Raw genomic sequence first — 16,017 nt, 5'->3', positions numbered from 1 at the left:
ATTTTAACACTTCAATTTAACAAAATGCAAAATACTTCAATTTGAAACATGATGTTTCAATATTATATTGGTGAGGGTGCTTCCAGAGTTAGCATAGAGAGTGTCAATAAAGTAACTGATCTAGGAATTGTAATTGATCATAAATTGGGTTTTTTTTATTCTCATGTTTCTAAGATTGTAAGATATGTCGATCTTGTAACTTTCTTGATGGTTCGAGTTATCTTTATTTATATAAGTCTATGATTAAACCTAAATTTGAATATGGTGGAAGTGCATGGATTCCTCTTTACCAGAAAGATAAAGATCGTTTAGAGAAGGTCCAGCAGAGATCTATAAACTTGTATCAGAGCTAAGAAATAAGACCTATGAGGAGAGATTAGGTCCTTAGATTTACCTACACTTGCTTTTAAGAGGAAAAAGACTGACGTATTACAAACATTCAAATTATTTAGAAATATAGATAGGGTTAGTATTGATAAGTTTATAAATGTCGAGGTTTAGCCAAACTAGTAGACACAAATTCATGGTCTCTAAGCCGAAATTTAAAGTAAATGTTAGAAAATCTTCATTATCACAGTTAGAGTAGCGAACGATTGGAATCAATTACCAAATCATGTAGTTGAATCTAAAACAATCGATGAATTTAAATCGGGTATTGCCAAATTTTGGTCCAACCAGCACCTTACGGGACGCCCTTATGTTACGGAAGAGTTTGCACAAATGATAATTGAGGGACAAATGAGCTACGTTCTCTAGTCCTAGTCTTCAATGTAAATTCAAGGTAAATTACAATCTTTTTTTATAAGAGCACATTTTATAAGCACACTGGACTGAAACTGCTTAAAAATTAAGAACAAAAGAAGAACAAATTGAGGCTCTGGTAAAATGTTAAATGAGATGTTTATTTTTAAAAACTAGAAAAACCCAAAAATATCTGTTCCTTATGTGTGTTGGCCATTTTTACAGGGGCCTTTATTCTAGGGCCTATTTTTCAGGGACCTATTTTTCCAGGGCCACTTTTACCTACATTTTAGTACAATGTAAAATGCTGTACAATAATAGTTTTTTATGTTTGCAAATTGTGTAAATAAGAACAAAATAAGAGCATTTTTTTGAGTCTGAAATCGGCCAAAAAATAAGAACACTGAGCCTGGGCAAAATTTTACTGTTTCTTATGAAAAAAAAAAGAAAAGGAGTGTATAGCATTATTCGTGGATCCTATGTGATATTTGTAATCAATACAGAATATTATTCTGTTAAATGAGGTGAAAATAAACTTCCTCAATTGCAGCAGAATAGGAATTCAGTTGCATAAAACTAAAACATCAATAGGTTAATTACTAGGACAAATATGAAAGAATGTGAAAGATAAATTATGTAAGATTAATAAAATGTAAACATCAAGACCAAAATATTCACCATACCTAGGTTATTTACTGTATTTATAAACAAAAAAAGAGTACATGCATGACCAAAAAACAAGATGTAGTTTTCTTTCTTTAGCACAATCCTCAAGAATAGGTAGGGCAAATTGTGCATATATTTCCTTCACTACAACATGAATTGCTTAAATGTCCAATGCATGACTAAAGTTTTATATTAAAAAGCATATTAATACAATGCAATACAGATGTTGAATTGTGTAGCTTACCCCAATATGATCAAAGCATGTCCCTCCATTAACACACGGATTACTGGCACAGTCATTATAGTTAATTTCGCATAATCGTCCAGTAAATCCTGCAGCACATGCACATGTATAGCTGTTTAGACCATCCACGCATACTGAATTACCACGGCAATGATCTAATTATCAAATAAAACCATTTTTAATCAATGAAGTTAATAATTATTTCAGTTCAGGTGTCTATCATGTAATTCAATTTTATAAATGTTTGTATTTAACCCTAACAGTACCTACATTTGTACAAGTATAAAACATTAAATTCTATATTCAAATTGATTACTTTGTATATCAAGATTATTAGAAGTAATTATCAATCATAATTAAAACAATTTTTGTCCATTAACATACAAATACGTACTACTGTTCCGATATAAGTATGTATTAGTCTGTAAAGTTATGCTTCAAAAATTTATACATGTCTAACCACCGATATTTTCACTGCATATACAGCAGATGGTCCCTAGTTCGAATTCCGGTTGGGGCATTTTTACGCACTCGCATAAGATAAGATAACATATATTGTCCAATAAACAACTCGAAATTTGTTTTCTTCTAGCAATACAAAGACGCAAAAGCAATTACAATTAAAATATAATTCATAAAAATATTTGATATCTGATCACTTAAAAAGAAAGGACAACTAGAAAGAAATTGATAAAAATATATTCCTTTTTCTTTGAAAATATATTTTGACCTTGTACAATTTTTTGTAAAAGTAACGATCATTGGTGTGAATATGTATAATTATATATATATATATACACATTTATAAATTGATAAATTTATACAATAAATGTGTAATAAGTTATGTGTTTTACATGCTTCTGCGGCATGAACTACTAAATTAATGTTAATTTACTATTTATTATACAAATGTACGATTACACAGAAAAGACAACAGTAACAGCAACTGCAATGGTTGCAGCATACAACAATAATAATAAATATAATGACATTACCTGATCTACTAATGTACACATTAAAATGAATAAATAAATATAGCTTATGGAACTTCTGCACATTTGATGTTTCAAGCTTAACCTAATGTATGTATGTATGTATGTGTATATTTGACATTTAAAACAACTTATGTATTTTTCTACAATAATACAAACACCTACTATTTTTACAATCATCAATGTTGACCACACATGTTCGGCCTTTGAAACCAGTTGGACAAACACACATAAACCCGTTGACTTGGTCAACACATGTACCATCATTCTTGCAAATCCCAGGTGAACAATCTTCCACGTTGACCTCGCAGTTATCACCTGTAAAACCGTCTCGGCAAATGCATTTGTAACCTTTTTCTAAGTCATAACAAAATCCATTATTTAGGCAGGGAGACATCAGACACTCATCAATTACTGCAGAAAGAAATAAGTGAAAAAATAAATTATCCTTATAATTAAAAAGCGTATTATTAATTTAAGTAACTAAAGGGTGCGCTTACTTCCCTCGCTAACCTGTAATATGCCATGATTAGTTACCTCGCTCAGTTATTTTCTTTACGTTCATGTCAGAAATGCAGTGGTAAAATTATGTTGTATGACTTACAAAGCATGCTTCATGGACAATTATCGTTTTGATAACAGTTTCATATCATTTTTCATAACATAAAAATATTTAGAAACCACTAAAAGTATGAGATGAGACAGTATTGGTCGGGGACAGCTAAAGCAACGTTTTATTTTAACTCATTGAGAAACCCAAAACCGACTGTGCTTGAAGACAATCTACCGTGTTTGTTAACCGACCCTGCCTGAAAACAGAATGTACTTGAAAATCGGCTGTGCTTGAAAGTTTCCCTTTTGGCATTCCACGTCAACATTATTCGGTCCAGTGAAAGATGGTCAAATGAAAAACGTCGGTAAAAGTAATTATTTTTCTCACAATTAATTTGAAATATGAATTGATATTCACTTCAGAAATTCGAAAATTTTACCAACTATGTTGTTACATTTTTTTCAGATCGGTAGGTTTCAAACACCCCAAACGTTTATTGAGGCCCTTGGATTTGCATTGTGATTTTCCGTTTGAAATAAGCGTAATTAAAATATGGATCATCTAGATGTGTATAAGAGACAGGAGTGTGTGTGTGTGTGTATGTATTTGTTTATTAGTTATTGGTTTGTTAATTTTAACAATTATTGGTATATGAGAAATATAGTACACTTAAAATAAATCATTAATTTTAAAAAAAGAGTGACTTTTCGGCGGACATCCATAATTTAAATTAAATGACCCTGAAAAACACTTAAAAAGCATTTATAAGTGCTTATGAGAGTGCCGGTTCTAATCTTGGCCCATTATGCACATGGGACCAAGGCCTTAAACGTCTCATCCGAAAGACGGTGTGCTAACACTAAAAGATAAGTAATCCCTCCCATTTTATACTAGACAAATCACTGTGATTTTATATTTACACTATTATTGGCGTTCAAGCTGTTGGTTGAAGTGAAATAAAATAAATCAATCAATAGATTTTTTTTTTCAAATAGCATACTAGGACACCTTTTTAAAATCATTATTACTATTGTTATTATCATAATTTATTATTTATATTTATTATAACTATACTGTAAATGTATTTAGTGATTTTTATATTGTATGCATTCACTCTATTGCTGGCGTCCATTCAGTTTGGGAAATAAAATAAAATAAATAAATAAGTAAATTATATTTTGTTTTCATATATAGGTTTATGAAAATGTATACGAAAAAAAAATGTAGAAAAAAGCTAGTAGGAATAAACAACACAAGAATTTTATAAGCCATAGAGAAGAACTATAACACAACCAGTTATTCTTACACATATGGTAAATGCTGCTGTTTATAGCATAATTTTGGAAAGTATCAACATTTCTTCATTGTATTATATTTCTTCATTGCATTATATTTCTTTATTACATTAACTAGGCCTAATTAACTGATTTATTAGGTTTTATTGATGTTTTTTTTTTATAGAACATCAGACTCAGTAATTTTTTGAACGTTATTTTTTATTAAAATGGTTATTCAAATTGTTGTGATACAGACCAACCCCAATAATGGTAATTTGAGAGAATGGCAAGTTACAATTACACATTGGGTATGATAATTCCTCGTCTTCTTTCATTTAAAAGCACATTGCAGTTCTGAGGGCTTGTAAATCCAATGACTCTAGTTTGATTTGGTGCATTTACATTAACATGTACAAGTAGTATTATTATATTATATATATATATATATATATATATATATATATATATACATATACATACATTTATAATTTTAAAATAATTTATAAATTTTAAATATATATTTTTTTTAAATAAATAAATTACCATTCCATGATAGTGCTAAAGCAATGTTACAAACTTTGACTGCCAATTGCCAATATTTAAAAGATATATTTGTACACTAAAAATATTTTTGAATAAAATCAAGTGTGTACCTTGACATTGTTCAAGAGATGTTGCCCCTGGTATGGGTGTTGCCAAGCCAATTGGACATGGGAAACACTTTGTCTGTCTCCCCCTTCCTTGGTATGTTCCTATCGGACAGGCTAAACAGCTCTCTATTCCACTTTCTGAATAGGTGCCCGGTTTGCAAGGTGCTGCAAAATAAAAATAAATAAATAAAAGTAGATTTCTTTTTAATTGTCATTTTCCTCAATATAACTAATAATTTGATTGTCATCGAACAGCAAATAAATTAGCATTATTATATACTGCAAGCAAACTTGGTCTGCTCTATAAATCTATTTTGACTTATATTAGTGGTGGTTTTAAACATGATAAAAACGTTGGTACGTTTATGCGCGATGGCTCAGACGACGAGGATGATAATATTAACTTTTAATAATAGTTAGCTTTTATTAACTCATAATATGGATCAGAATGAACGTGTAATTTATAGATAGCCATGCCATGCTTTTATCTTATTGTAATGCTAGATTATTCATAATTCAAGGATCAATTTATTTGGTGTTTTAGATTTTTCTCTATGTTATTTTTTTTTTATTATACTGTAAGTGTTTATTCATATAAACAGAACAAAATAGCAAATAGATTGTACTATTTAGCAAAAGATAAACACATGTTGGATTTAAAGAAAGAAGAAAACAAGGATCAATTTATTTGGTGTTTAAGATTTTACTGATTCAAGGATCAATTTATTTGGTGTTTTAGATTTTTTTTTCTATGTTATCTTTTTCTATTATACTGTAAGTGTTTATTCACATACACAGAAAAAAATTGCAAATAGATTGTACTATTTAGCAAAAGATAAACACATGTTGGATTTAAAGAAAGAAGAAAAATGTCAAGTCAAGTTATTCAATAATTCATTTATTTAACTTCACTAAAAGATTAAAAAACTATATTTTCCAAGCTTACCTTTGCATTCGAGTTGTGATTTGGCATATTCTGAGAGAGTCGTGCTTCCTTGTGGACACGGTGTGCACGATAATTGAGCCTCTTTAGCCTGGTAAAAGCCTTTCTCACATCTGATGCATGAACCATATTCAAAGAAAGTACCAGCAGGACAGTTAACTGAAAAAAACAAAATGTTCAACCAATCAATGCCGCTTCTGTGTGGGGTTTACTAATAAGAGACTATTTGTGGATAACAAGTTCTCTGCTTGAAATCTTTTCAATGCAGATCTTCTACAAAAAAAAAAACAACCAAATACAAAAAAAAAACAAAAAAAAAACAAATGCAAGAACAGCATACACTAACAATACATTATATTCATTAAACCCCCGGAAACAGTAGAGAGTAGACCATAATAAAGTTCTACATATTATATTTGATTATTTCTTGAATGATTGCCTGTTTATATGGCATATATAATGTTCTCCTGTCATATATATTAAAAGTTTATCATCATGTATTATTTGTTTTCCGTATTAATTCCTCCAAGTGTTCCCTAAAATCCTTTGTAGATTAATCTTCTATACTAATATTTATTAACAGTATTAACTATTAAATTGTATATCGTCTTGTAGTTATAAGTCATATAGACAAATTAGTTGCTTCAACCGTAAATTTTCCACATGATTGGCATGCTTCATGCTACAAATGACTTACCACATAGACCATTTCTCCTTATCTGACCTATTCTACAAGTGATGGTAGCTTCCCCAACGAAAATATCCTTTGAGGGAGTAAGTGGGACTCCTCCAACTGTATATGTTAAATTTCCAGTAAGAACGGCATCTGTAAGTCCATCCACTGTTCTCTGAAATGCTTCATGGTCTTGAGATTCCTATTGTAGACAAAAAATGTCATCCCTCTATCAAGGGCTGTAATTCTTTGTTCGGTAATTTTTATTCCAAATTTGTAACAAAAACTCTTCTATTCTATTATTGTATTCAGTTCTGTATAAATATTGCTGCGATAACAACAATGAGTTGAGACTGGGACATTACAAGAGCATGTAAGCAGGCGGTGCCAGCGGGGCAGGGGGAATTTCCCCAAATAATTTTCTTACCCCCACCCCCAGTTCCTCTCTAAAAAAAGAAGAAAAATCACAATTTGTCGGGGAGATAAAAATGATATGTATTTTTCCAAATATATTAGTAGACTAACTATAAAATCTATTTAAAAGCCTCCGAAACCCCTAAATTGTCATATTTTTCGAGGGCTTTGCCTCTGGACCACTTTCAAGACATTTTGAGCGACCCCCAATTACGCTCACTTTGAGCCACCCAGCATATTGCTCTCCCCTAAAATTTTAAATTACCCCCTTACTTGCCCAACCCCCACCCCCAGGTTTTAGACGCTGGTGCCTCTACTGCATGTGAGGTATTTAAAGAGAAAAATCACACTATGCTACACTAAATTTTGGTTCATTAAAATTGTTCTACTTGTTGGATGGTTGATATAATGTTATTTTACATGTATTTTAGAGGAGGTTATACATTGCTTTTGCATGAGCACAGTCTAGAGTATTTGGTTTTAAGGCTTCATGAGACAGAAAACTAACTACGCCTATGTTTTCATTTAATTCTATTTTAACAATAGTAGTTTGAATTTGTTTTCTTCTAATAGTATGAAATGTATCTTTTATTATACACATACTGTATATACAACGCAATAAATTGTACTCACTTCTGAACTAATTGGCAGTTGAACGGTAAACTGAATAGTGTATGCAAGTTGACGTGATGACTGACGTTTCCTACGACCAGCCACTGACTCACCTACTTGTCCACATATCACATTTACATTTTCTGCAGTGCAGTTGGTACCGCAAAAGTCAGGTAACATGTCACTTAATATATTCGCAAAGTCCTCCTGAATCTGTGGGGCCCCGTCTTCTAGGCAGGATTCAGTGAAGTACTGTAGCACAATTGGTAAATTCACAGTACCATTATCAGCAGCTGAGCAGATTGAACAAACAGTTCATCATGCATAACAAAATATTTTTTATGGAAAAGTATGTTCTAATATATTATGTGAATTGTAACTTTGTATCTGTATTTTATGCTGGGCCTAGGAGAACAATACTTGGGTTTTAGACGCTGGTGCCTCTACTGCATTTGGGGTATTTAAAGAGAAAAATCACACTATGCTACACTAAACTTTGGTTTATTAAAATTGTTCTACTTGTTGGATGGTTGATATAATGTTATTTTACATGTATTTTAGAGGAGGTTATACATTGCTTTTGCATGAGCACAGTCTAGAGTATTTGGTTTTAAGGCTTCATGAGACAGAAAACTAACTACGCCTATGTTTTCATTTAATTCTATTTTAACAATAGTAGTTTGAATTTGTTTTCTTCTAATAGTATGAAATGTATCTTTTATTATACACATACTGTATATACAACGCAATAAATTGTACTCACTTCTGAACTAATTGGCAGTTGAACGGTAAACTGAATAGTGTATGCAAGTTGACGTGATGACTGACGTTTCCTACGACCAGCCACTGACTCACCTACTTGTCCACATATCACATTTACATTTTCTGCAGTGCAGTTGGTACCGCAAAAGTCAGGTAACATGTCACTTAATATATTCGCAAAGTCCTCCTGAATCTGTGGGGCCCCGTCTTCTAGGCAGGATTCAGTGAAGTACTGTAGCACAATTGGTAAATTCACAGTACCATTATCAGCAGCTGAGCAGATTGAACAAACAATTCATCATGCATAACAATATATTTTTTATGGAAAAGTATATTCTAATATATTATGTGAATTGTAACTTTGTATCTGTATTTTATGCTGGGCCTAAGAGAACAGTACTCGGTATTTAATAGACCCCCCCCCCCTACTTAAAGAAAAATAAAGAAGAAAGCTTTTTAGGTTTTTGTGAAAATGGTGACGTTCTGCTAACATATAGGCCTACTAATAATCTTTGATTAAATTGGCGCTATACAAACACTTGATTGATTGATTGATTGATTGATTGATTGATTGATTGATTAATTGATTGATTGATTGATTGATTGATTGATTGATTGATTGATTGATTGATTGATTGATTGATTGATTGATTGATGGTCTGTTAATAATGTGCTGTCGGAAAAGTCAGTAATTAGATGACCACAGGCCAAAGGTTGCAGTATGAAGTTTTTTAGTCATACAATGTATGTGAAATTATAGTGTTTCAGTTTTAAAACCAATGTCTCATCAATTACAATTCTGTTATTATCAAAAGCTCATTCAATTCACTAATATCATATTTCACACTCAGCTACTACTGTACAAAATGATACAATTATCTCAGCTTTAGGATACATTTACTATGCCGGTTTATTCAATTGTTCACATTCTTCAAAAAGAAGGATGGAATAATCGAAGATTTAAAGCGATGAATACACCAAACCTTGGATAAGTTCCACAAACTAAAGACCAAAAGCTAACAGAGTGTCTAAAAAAACAACTATTCGACCAGTGTATTATCCTGATGTTTACATATGGCTGTGATACACATGGTTTCTTTCTGAGAAAGTTCAAAATATGTTGTGCATCACAATAAGACCATTAAAAAAATGGTATGAGTCACATGCGAAGGTAAGTTATCCAACAAGGAATTAAGAAAACTAACAGGTATAAAGTGTGTGATCAAAGAAATAAGAAAACTAAAATTTAAATGGGCAGGCTATATCATGCGAGGACACGGCAGCAGGTGAGGAAAACTGTCAGGACACCACAGAATTTCCAAAGACCAAGTGGCAGACCTTTTAATAGATGGAGAGACGATCTACACAATAATGGTGGGATCAGTTGAATGTAGAATGCACACCAGAGACAAATATGGAAAAATGATGATGAGGCCGAAAATGCTAACAAGCAACAAGTAAGCAGTCTTCAAAAAGTATCCTGGTCCTGATGGTTTGACATTTGCCATGGTATACCCTGCTTGTTGACTATAATATGTCTTTACAGCATGACAGTTGTAAAGTCCTGTTTTATTGAAAGGAGACAATATTCGTTAAAAAACATAACATTAATGTCAATTAGAGAATTACAGACCCCAGCCTAAAGGTTGCTTTTTTGCAAAGTATTGGAAAGCATAGTCTATGATAACTTTGGAGCAACTTGAATGAGCTTCAGCTCAACGCACAGCATAGACTTGCTCTCTGTGAAGGCGAGGCCATAGCACCTTGGACAACCTCCCCAGATAAAGGCGTATTCTGCTTGGGTCGTTGACTTTGTTCACATTATCTCGCACTCCGTAATAATTTAATAAACTTTAAACCGAATTTGATCTCATTGCCCACCCTTTAAATTGAATTGAGTATTTTCTAACAGGATGTAAGCAACATTGTCTGATCAGGTATGTGAATTGTCAAGGGCTCTTTCAGGTGCAAAACAATACTCTCAGATGAAACCTTCATAACTAATATGTATAAGAACTAAAGATACTGGTGGTACCTTGTATGATTATAAAGGTCCTTATAACAACATTAAGCTTAAGTTTTTACAAGTATTTTACAAGAATTTAAGTCGATAAGATTGCAACAAAAAATGAATTAAAACTGAGAAGTCAGCAAAAGTGCTAAATAGGGGCTCCTTTACCTAAAACATCACCCATGTAATTTAAATCTACAATTTGGTATTCCAGAATTGACTAATATATTTAAAATGATGACCTGAAAGTGGATGACAGATTGAAAACGCTCATACTACGAGTAAAACGAGATAAAGAACTGAAGCGCATCATTTTAAAATTTCTTTGCCGGCGATAAAGACAATCAGTTTTTGATAGCAAAATACTGAATCAAAAATGTAACAGTTGTATAACAGTTATATATTTACTAACGGCGAATCTCAGAATTAAAAAAAAAAACCAGTAATGAAGCAACTTTTTACGCACGTTTAGATTTGGATCTAAGTCAGATTGTCGAAATCCAATTTGCCGAATGCCAGATTGCTGATACTGAATACCAGTTTTCCGACGCAAAAATAATGAATTACAATTTGCTGAAACCCAATTTGCTGAAAGCCAATTAAAAGCAGTGAAAAATTAACAGTGATGCCTCCCTTACCCCGCTCCTGCAATCGATGCGTATGGGCTTTATCCTTTAATATAATAAAAGGTTTAATAAATCTGTATATTATTAAATGTATGCGCTTATGTTATTATATTTATTGATTTATTGTTATTATTATATTTAATGTAATATATATATATACGTTGCTAGTATTGCCAACTACATTTATTCATTATATATATATGTGTGTGTGTGTGTATGTATGAGAATTACAGACCCCAGCCTAAAGGTTGCTCCTTTGCAAAGTATTGGAAAGCATAGTCTATGATAACTTTGGAGCAACTTGAATGAGCTTCAGCTCAACGCACAGCATAGACTTACTCTCTGTGAAGGCCATAGCACCTTGGACAACCTCCCTAGATAAAGGCGTATTCTGCTTGGGTCGTTGACTTTGTTCACATTATCTCGCACTCCGTAATAATTTAATAAACTTTAAACCGAATTTGATCTCATTGCCCACCCTTTAAATTGAATTGAGTATTTTCTAACAGGATGTAAGCAACATTGTCTGATCAGGTATGTGAATTGTCAAGGGCTCTTTCAGGTGCAAAACAATACTCGCAGATGAAACCTTCATAACTAATATGTATAAGAACTAAAGATACTGGTGGTACCTTGTATGATTATAAGGGTCCTTATAACAACATTAAGCTTAAGTTTTTACAAGTATTTTACAAGAATTTAAGTCGATAAGATTGCAACAAAAAATGAATTAAAACTGAGTCAGCAAAGGTGCTAAAAAGGGCTCCTTTACCTAAAACATCACCCATGTAATTTCAATCTACAATTTGGTATTCCAGAATTGACTAATATATTTAAAATGATGACCTGAAAGTGGATGACAAATTGAAAACGCTCATACTACGAGTAAAACGAGATAAAGAACTGAAGCACATCATTTTAAAATTTCTTTGCCGGCGATAAAGACAATCAGTTTTTGATAGCAAAATACTGAATCAAAAATGTAACAATTGTATAACAGTTATATATTTACTAACGGCGAATCTCAGAATTAAAAAAAAAACCAGTAATGAAGCAACTTTTTACGCACGTTTAGACTTGGATCTAAGTCAGATTGTCGAAATCCAATTTGCCGAATGCCAGATTGCTGATACTGAATACCAGTTATCCGACGCAAAAATAATGAATTACAATTTGCTGAAACCCAATTTGCCGAAAGCCAATTAAAAGCAGTGAAAAATTAACAATGATGCCTCCCTTACCCGCTCCTGCAATCGATGCGTATGGGCTTTATCCTTTAATATTAATAAAAGGTTTAATAAGTCTGTACAGTATTAAATGTATGCGCTTATGTTATTATATTTATTGATTTATTGTTATTATTATATTTAATGTAATATATATATACGTTGCTAGTATTGCCAACTACATTTATTCATTATATATATATATGTGTGTGTGTATGTATATATATATATATATATATATATGTGTGTATGTATATATGTATATATGTGTATATATGTATGTATATATGTGTATATATGTATGTATATATGTGTATATATGTATGTATATATATGTGTGTGTATGTATGTATGTATATATATATATGGGTGTATGTATATATGTATGTATATATATGTATATATATATGTATATATATATACATATGTATATATATGTATATACGTATGTATATATATATATATATATATCATCAAAGGTTCTTTAGTATATATTCTTTTATATATATATATATATAAATCATCAAAGTTCTTTATTCGTTGAAAAGCTACAGGGTAGCCTACGATGCTCCATCATGTCCTTATTTAAACACTGTATATGTACCTTTGATGATTTATATTATATTTATTCAACAGTGTTAACGGCTAACTCCCTTCAATATCATATATATACATATATATATATATATATACATATACATATACATATACATATACATATACATATACATGCATGCATACACACATATACATACATAAAACCACTTAGAAAGGACCAGAGGTCCTGGTTTACTTTTAACGTCATAACATGTGCTTATCCATCAATTTTGTACTAGATATTTTTCCCAAAATACTTTTGTTTTTTTATATCACATACGACTTCTTCCTAACGGTGATGACAAACTTCGGCAAATTGGGTTTTGGCAACCCGGTTACGGCAAACTGGGTTCTTATATTTTCGGTGAACTTGATTCGGCAAACTGGGTTTCATCATAGTGGCCACAAACTCGGGCAAACCGGGTTTTGGCAAACTTGATTTCGAAAAACTGGTCGGATACTTTTGGTTTCTACTAGAAAATGTATTTTTTTATATGCTTCAAATGATCTGAAGTTATTTAAATGTTTGTTTAATTAATAATGTAGCAGATAAGAAATGACATATATGTTACCTTATTTTTTAAATTAGAAACCAGTTTACAATAATAAGGAAACTGTTGTTTCATAAATTAAGTTTATATTAACATTTTTTTTATTTAACCTTTTTAATTATTTTCTTTATTGACTAACATATATTTCTTTGTTGTAAATATTAATCTCTATTTTTTAATCAATTTAACAGTTTTAAAAATTACAAACCCATGATGAATCTTTAAAATAATTGCTCTGACTTTTCTTAGTAAATACAGAGGATGGGCATCTGAAACTTACCGGAACAGTCTGGCCATGGTAATTCAAAAGTATCATTAAAAGGTGGAGGTTGAACCCATTTGCCATCTGCTATAAGTACAAATGACATTATATATTAGAACATAGTAGTTGAACAGTCTCTAACATTAACACTTAATATTATTTGGTCATACATCATACAGGTACAGTATATATATTATCAACAACAGCAATAAAACAAAACAAAAATTATGTACACATAATTATTTGTATATAATTTTTTTTTGCATCATGGGGTGGGAGAGCCACATAGAAAGTGATTTATTTTTGCTATTGGTAATCCTGTCGACCTCCTGAAACTTTTAATTGTCTTGCTTTTTGTATTTAATACTGTATTTTTTATGGAGTGATAAAATAATTTAAATTAAATGAAATACCAGTCTTGCCAAAAACGATTGCAAAAAAATTATTAAAGGTTTATGATGCATACAAATGGGAGAAGACGACCATGTTAGGAAAAATAGGGCATTTAAGAACATTTAATGTTTCTTTATACGGCTCAATTTAAAATAAATAAAAATAACAAAAAATGAACAATGAATAATAACAAAATTGGTTACTTGTGCATGACAGCCTCAAAATGATCAGTGTGTGGTACTCATGACTACAAAGGCCAGAATAAAAACCGCTGCACCAAACCAGATTTCCATAATAATAGTAGAATTCTTATCTCAATGAATCGCTAAAAACCTACCTGAGCAGAAGTACGCTTCTTCGGGTGTACGTGAAAATTCAAAGCCAGCATGGCAATAGATCCGGTAAATTTGACCACCTGCCCAAGAATCATATGCAACAGCTCCATTTGCAGGGGGTGGTTGGAAAGGACATGAATAAGCTGAAAAAAATATGTGGTTTGATAATAATGATAATAAATAATAATAATAATAAAAATAATAATAATAATAATAACAATAATAATAATAATAATACAGGTAATAATAATAATAACAATTCTTATTATAATTATCATAATCATAATCATCATTATTACCATTATTATTATTATTATTAGTAGTAGTAGTAGTAGTAGTAGTAGTAGTAGTAGTAGTAGTAGTATTAGTATTATTATTATTGATAATATTATTGTTATATCACCAGTTGTCATCTGTATTACTCTATTTTCCAATTGTATGTAATCATTTACAAATTTGAATTATCACTTATGTGATTATTGTGGTCATCTTTGATCAAATAAATTGTTCTAAATGTATACTTACGCTTCACTTTCACAGAAAAATTGCAAAAGGCTGTGTTTTTTGAGGAATCCTCAACCTTGTAGGAAACTAGCAATACTTCAAATTGGTTGAACCGATAACCAGAGTATTTGTTTGATTGAAGAGTAAATTTGCCAGAATTATCTTTAAATTCTGGTTCTTTCCAGGTTACATTGATGGTGCTTTGCGAACTTTCTATTTCAATGTCAGTGGGACAGGAGACCACAGCTGGTGGCTCTCTATCTGGAAGTAAATATTATAAATATTATGTACGTGTTTTGTTTTAATTTTATCGATGATGATTGATTCTTTGAATACTTATTGACTTAAAAGAATAGATGTCTGACTGTTGAATTATTGAATATTTTATTTGACTGTATGGATGTTAGAAAATCTTACTAAGAAAAACAACTCCTCTCATTTTTTTTCTGAAGTTTTATCGAAATATAATCGTGTTTAGATCAGTGAGTAGGGCTGTTGCTGTATGTAATGACATCTCGTCTAGTTGAAGAAATTCATCAATTTTATAATTTATTTAAATATTGAAAATTTAAAAATTATTAAACTTTTTAATGTTTTTAAACTTTTAAATTGAAATTTCACACTTTATAGCAATTAAGTATTATCATTCATTTTTACTAAATTATTCGTCTGCCATTTTTTATGCTGATTTTTTACTTCTGTGTTTTGTATTCTTTATTTTATTGAAGGACCCCAACGGAAATAAGGTCTCTTTCTGTTTCTGTATACAGTATTTGTTTTAAAGCATTTTATGAACGCACTGTCAATCGCTACGCAAATAAATTATTATTATTATTATTATTATTATTATTATTATTATTATTATTATTATTGTAAATTGTAAGGCTACCAATTTGTGACATTATACTACGATAAATTAAGAAAACACAACGTCACAGGGAACGTCACAGTACAAGCTTATAATTTTTAAGTGAAATTCTAAATT

At 30.9% G+C, this 16,017-nt stretch overlaps 1 protein-coding gene across 1 annotated transcript in view; it reads right to left on the bottom strand.

Moving 5' to 3' along the window:
- Nucleotides 1-1,651: 1,651 nt before the first annotated feature.
- LOC117117462 (sushi, von Willebrand factor type A, EGF and pentraxin domain-containing protein 1-like) overlaps nucleotides 1,652-16,017 on the bottom strand; it is a gene marked incomplete at its 3' end in the record, with an annotated part of 39,665 nt that continues 25,299 nt past the window's right edge. The window contains exons 8-16 of the mRNA XM_033261763.1: nucleotides 15,054-15,293; nucleotides 14,531-14,671; nucleotides 13,819-13,887; nucleotides 8,529-8,800; nucleotides 6,764-6,941; nucleotides 6,070-6,225; nucleotides 5,127-5,288; nucleotides 2,809-3,057; nucleotides 1,652-1,806 (exon numbers count right to left, since the gene is read on the bottom strand). Of these exons, the coding sequence (XP_033117654.1) occupies nucleotides 1,652-1,806; nucleotides 2,809-3,057; nucleotides 5,127-5,288; nucleotides 6,070-6,225; nucleotides 6,764-6,941; nucleotides 8,529-8,800; nucleotides 13,819-13,887; nucleotides 14,531-14,671; nucleotides 15,054-15,293 (1,622 nt within the window). The remainder of the gene's footprint in view (nucleotides 1,807-2,808; nucleotides 3,058-5,126; nucleotides 5,289-6,069; nucleotides 6,226-6,763; nucleotides 6,942-8,528; nucleotides 8,801-13,818; nucleotides 13,888-14,530; nucleotides 14,672-15,053; nucleotides 15,294-16,017) is intronic.

This window comes from Anneissia japonica, unplaced genomic scaffold (genome assembly GCF_011630105.1).
Source record: "Anneissia japonica isolate Jap-2015-1 unplaced genomic scaffold, ASM1163010v1 scaffold11291_len59204_cov126, whole genome shotgun sequence".
Taxonomy (NCBI): Eukaryota; Metazoa; Echinodermata; class Crinoidea; order Comatulida; family Comatulidae; genus Anneissia; species Anneissia japonica.
This window is presented reverse-complemented; position numbering and strand designations above follow the sequence as displayed.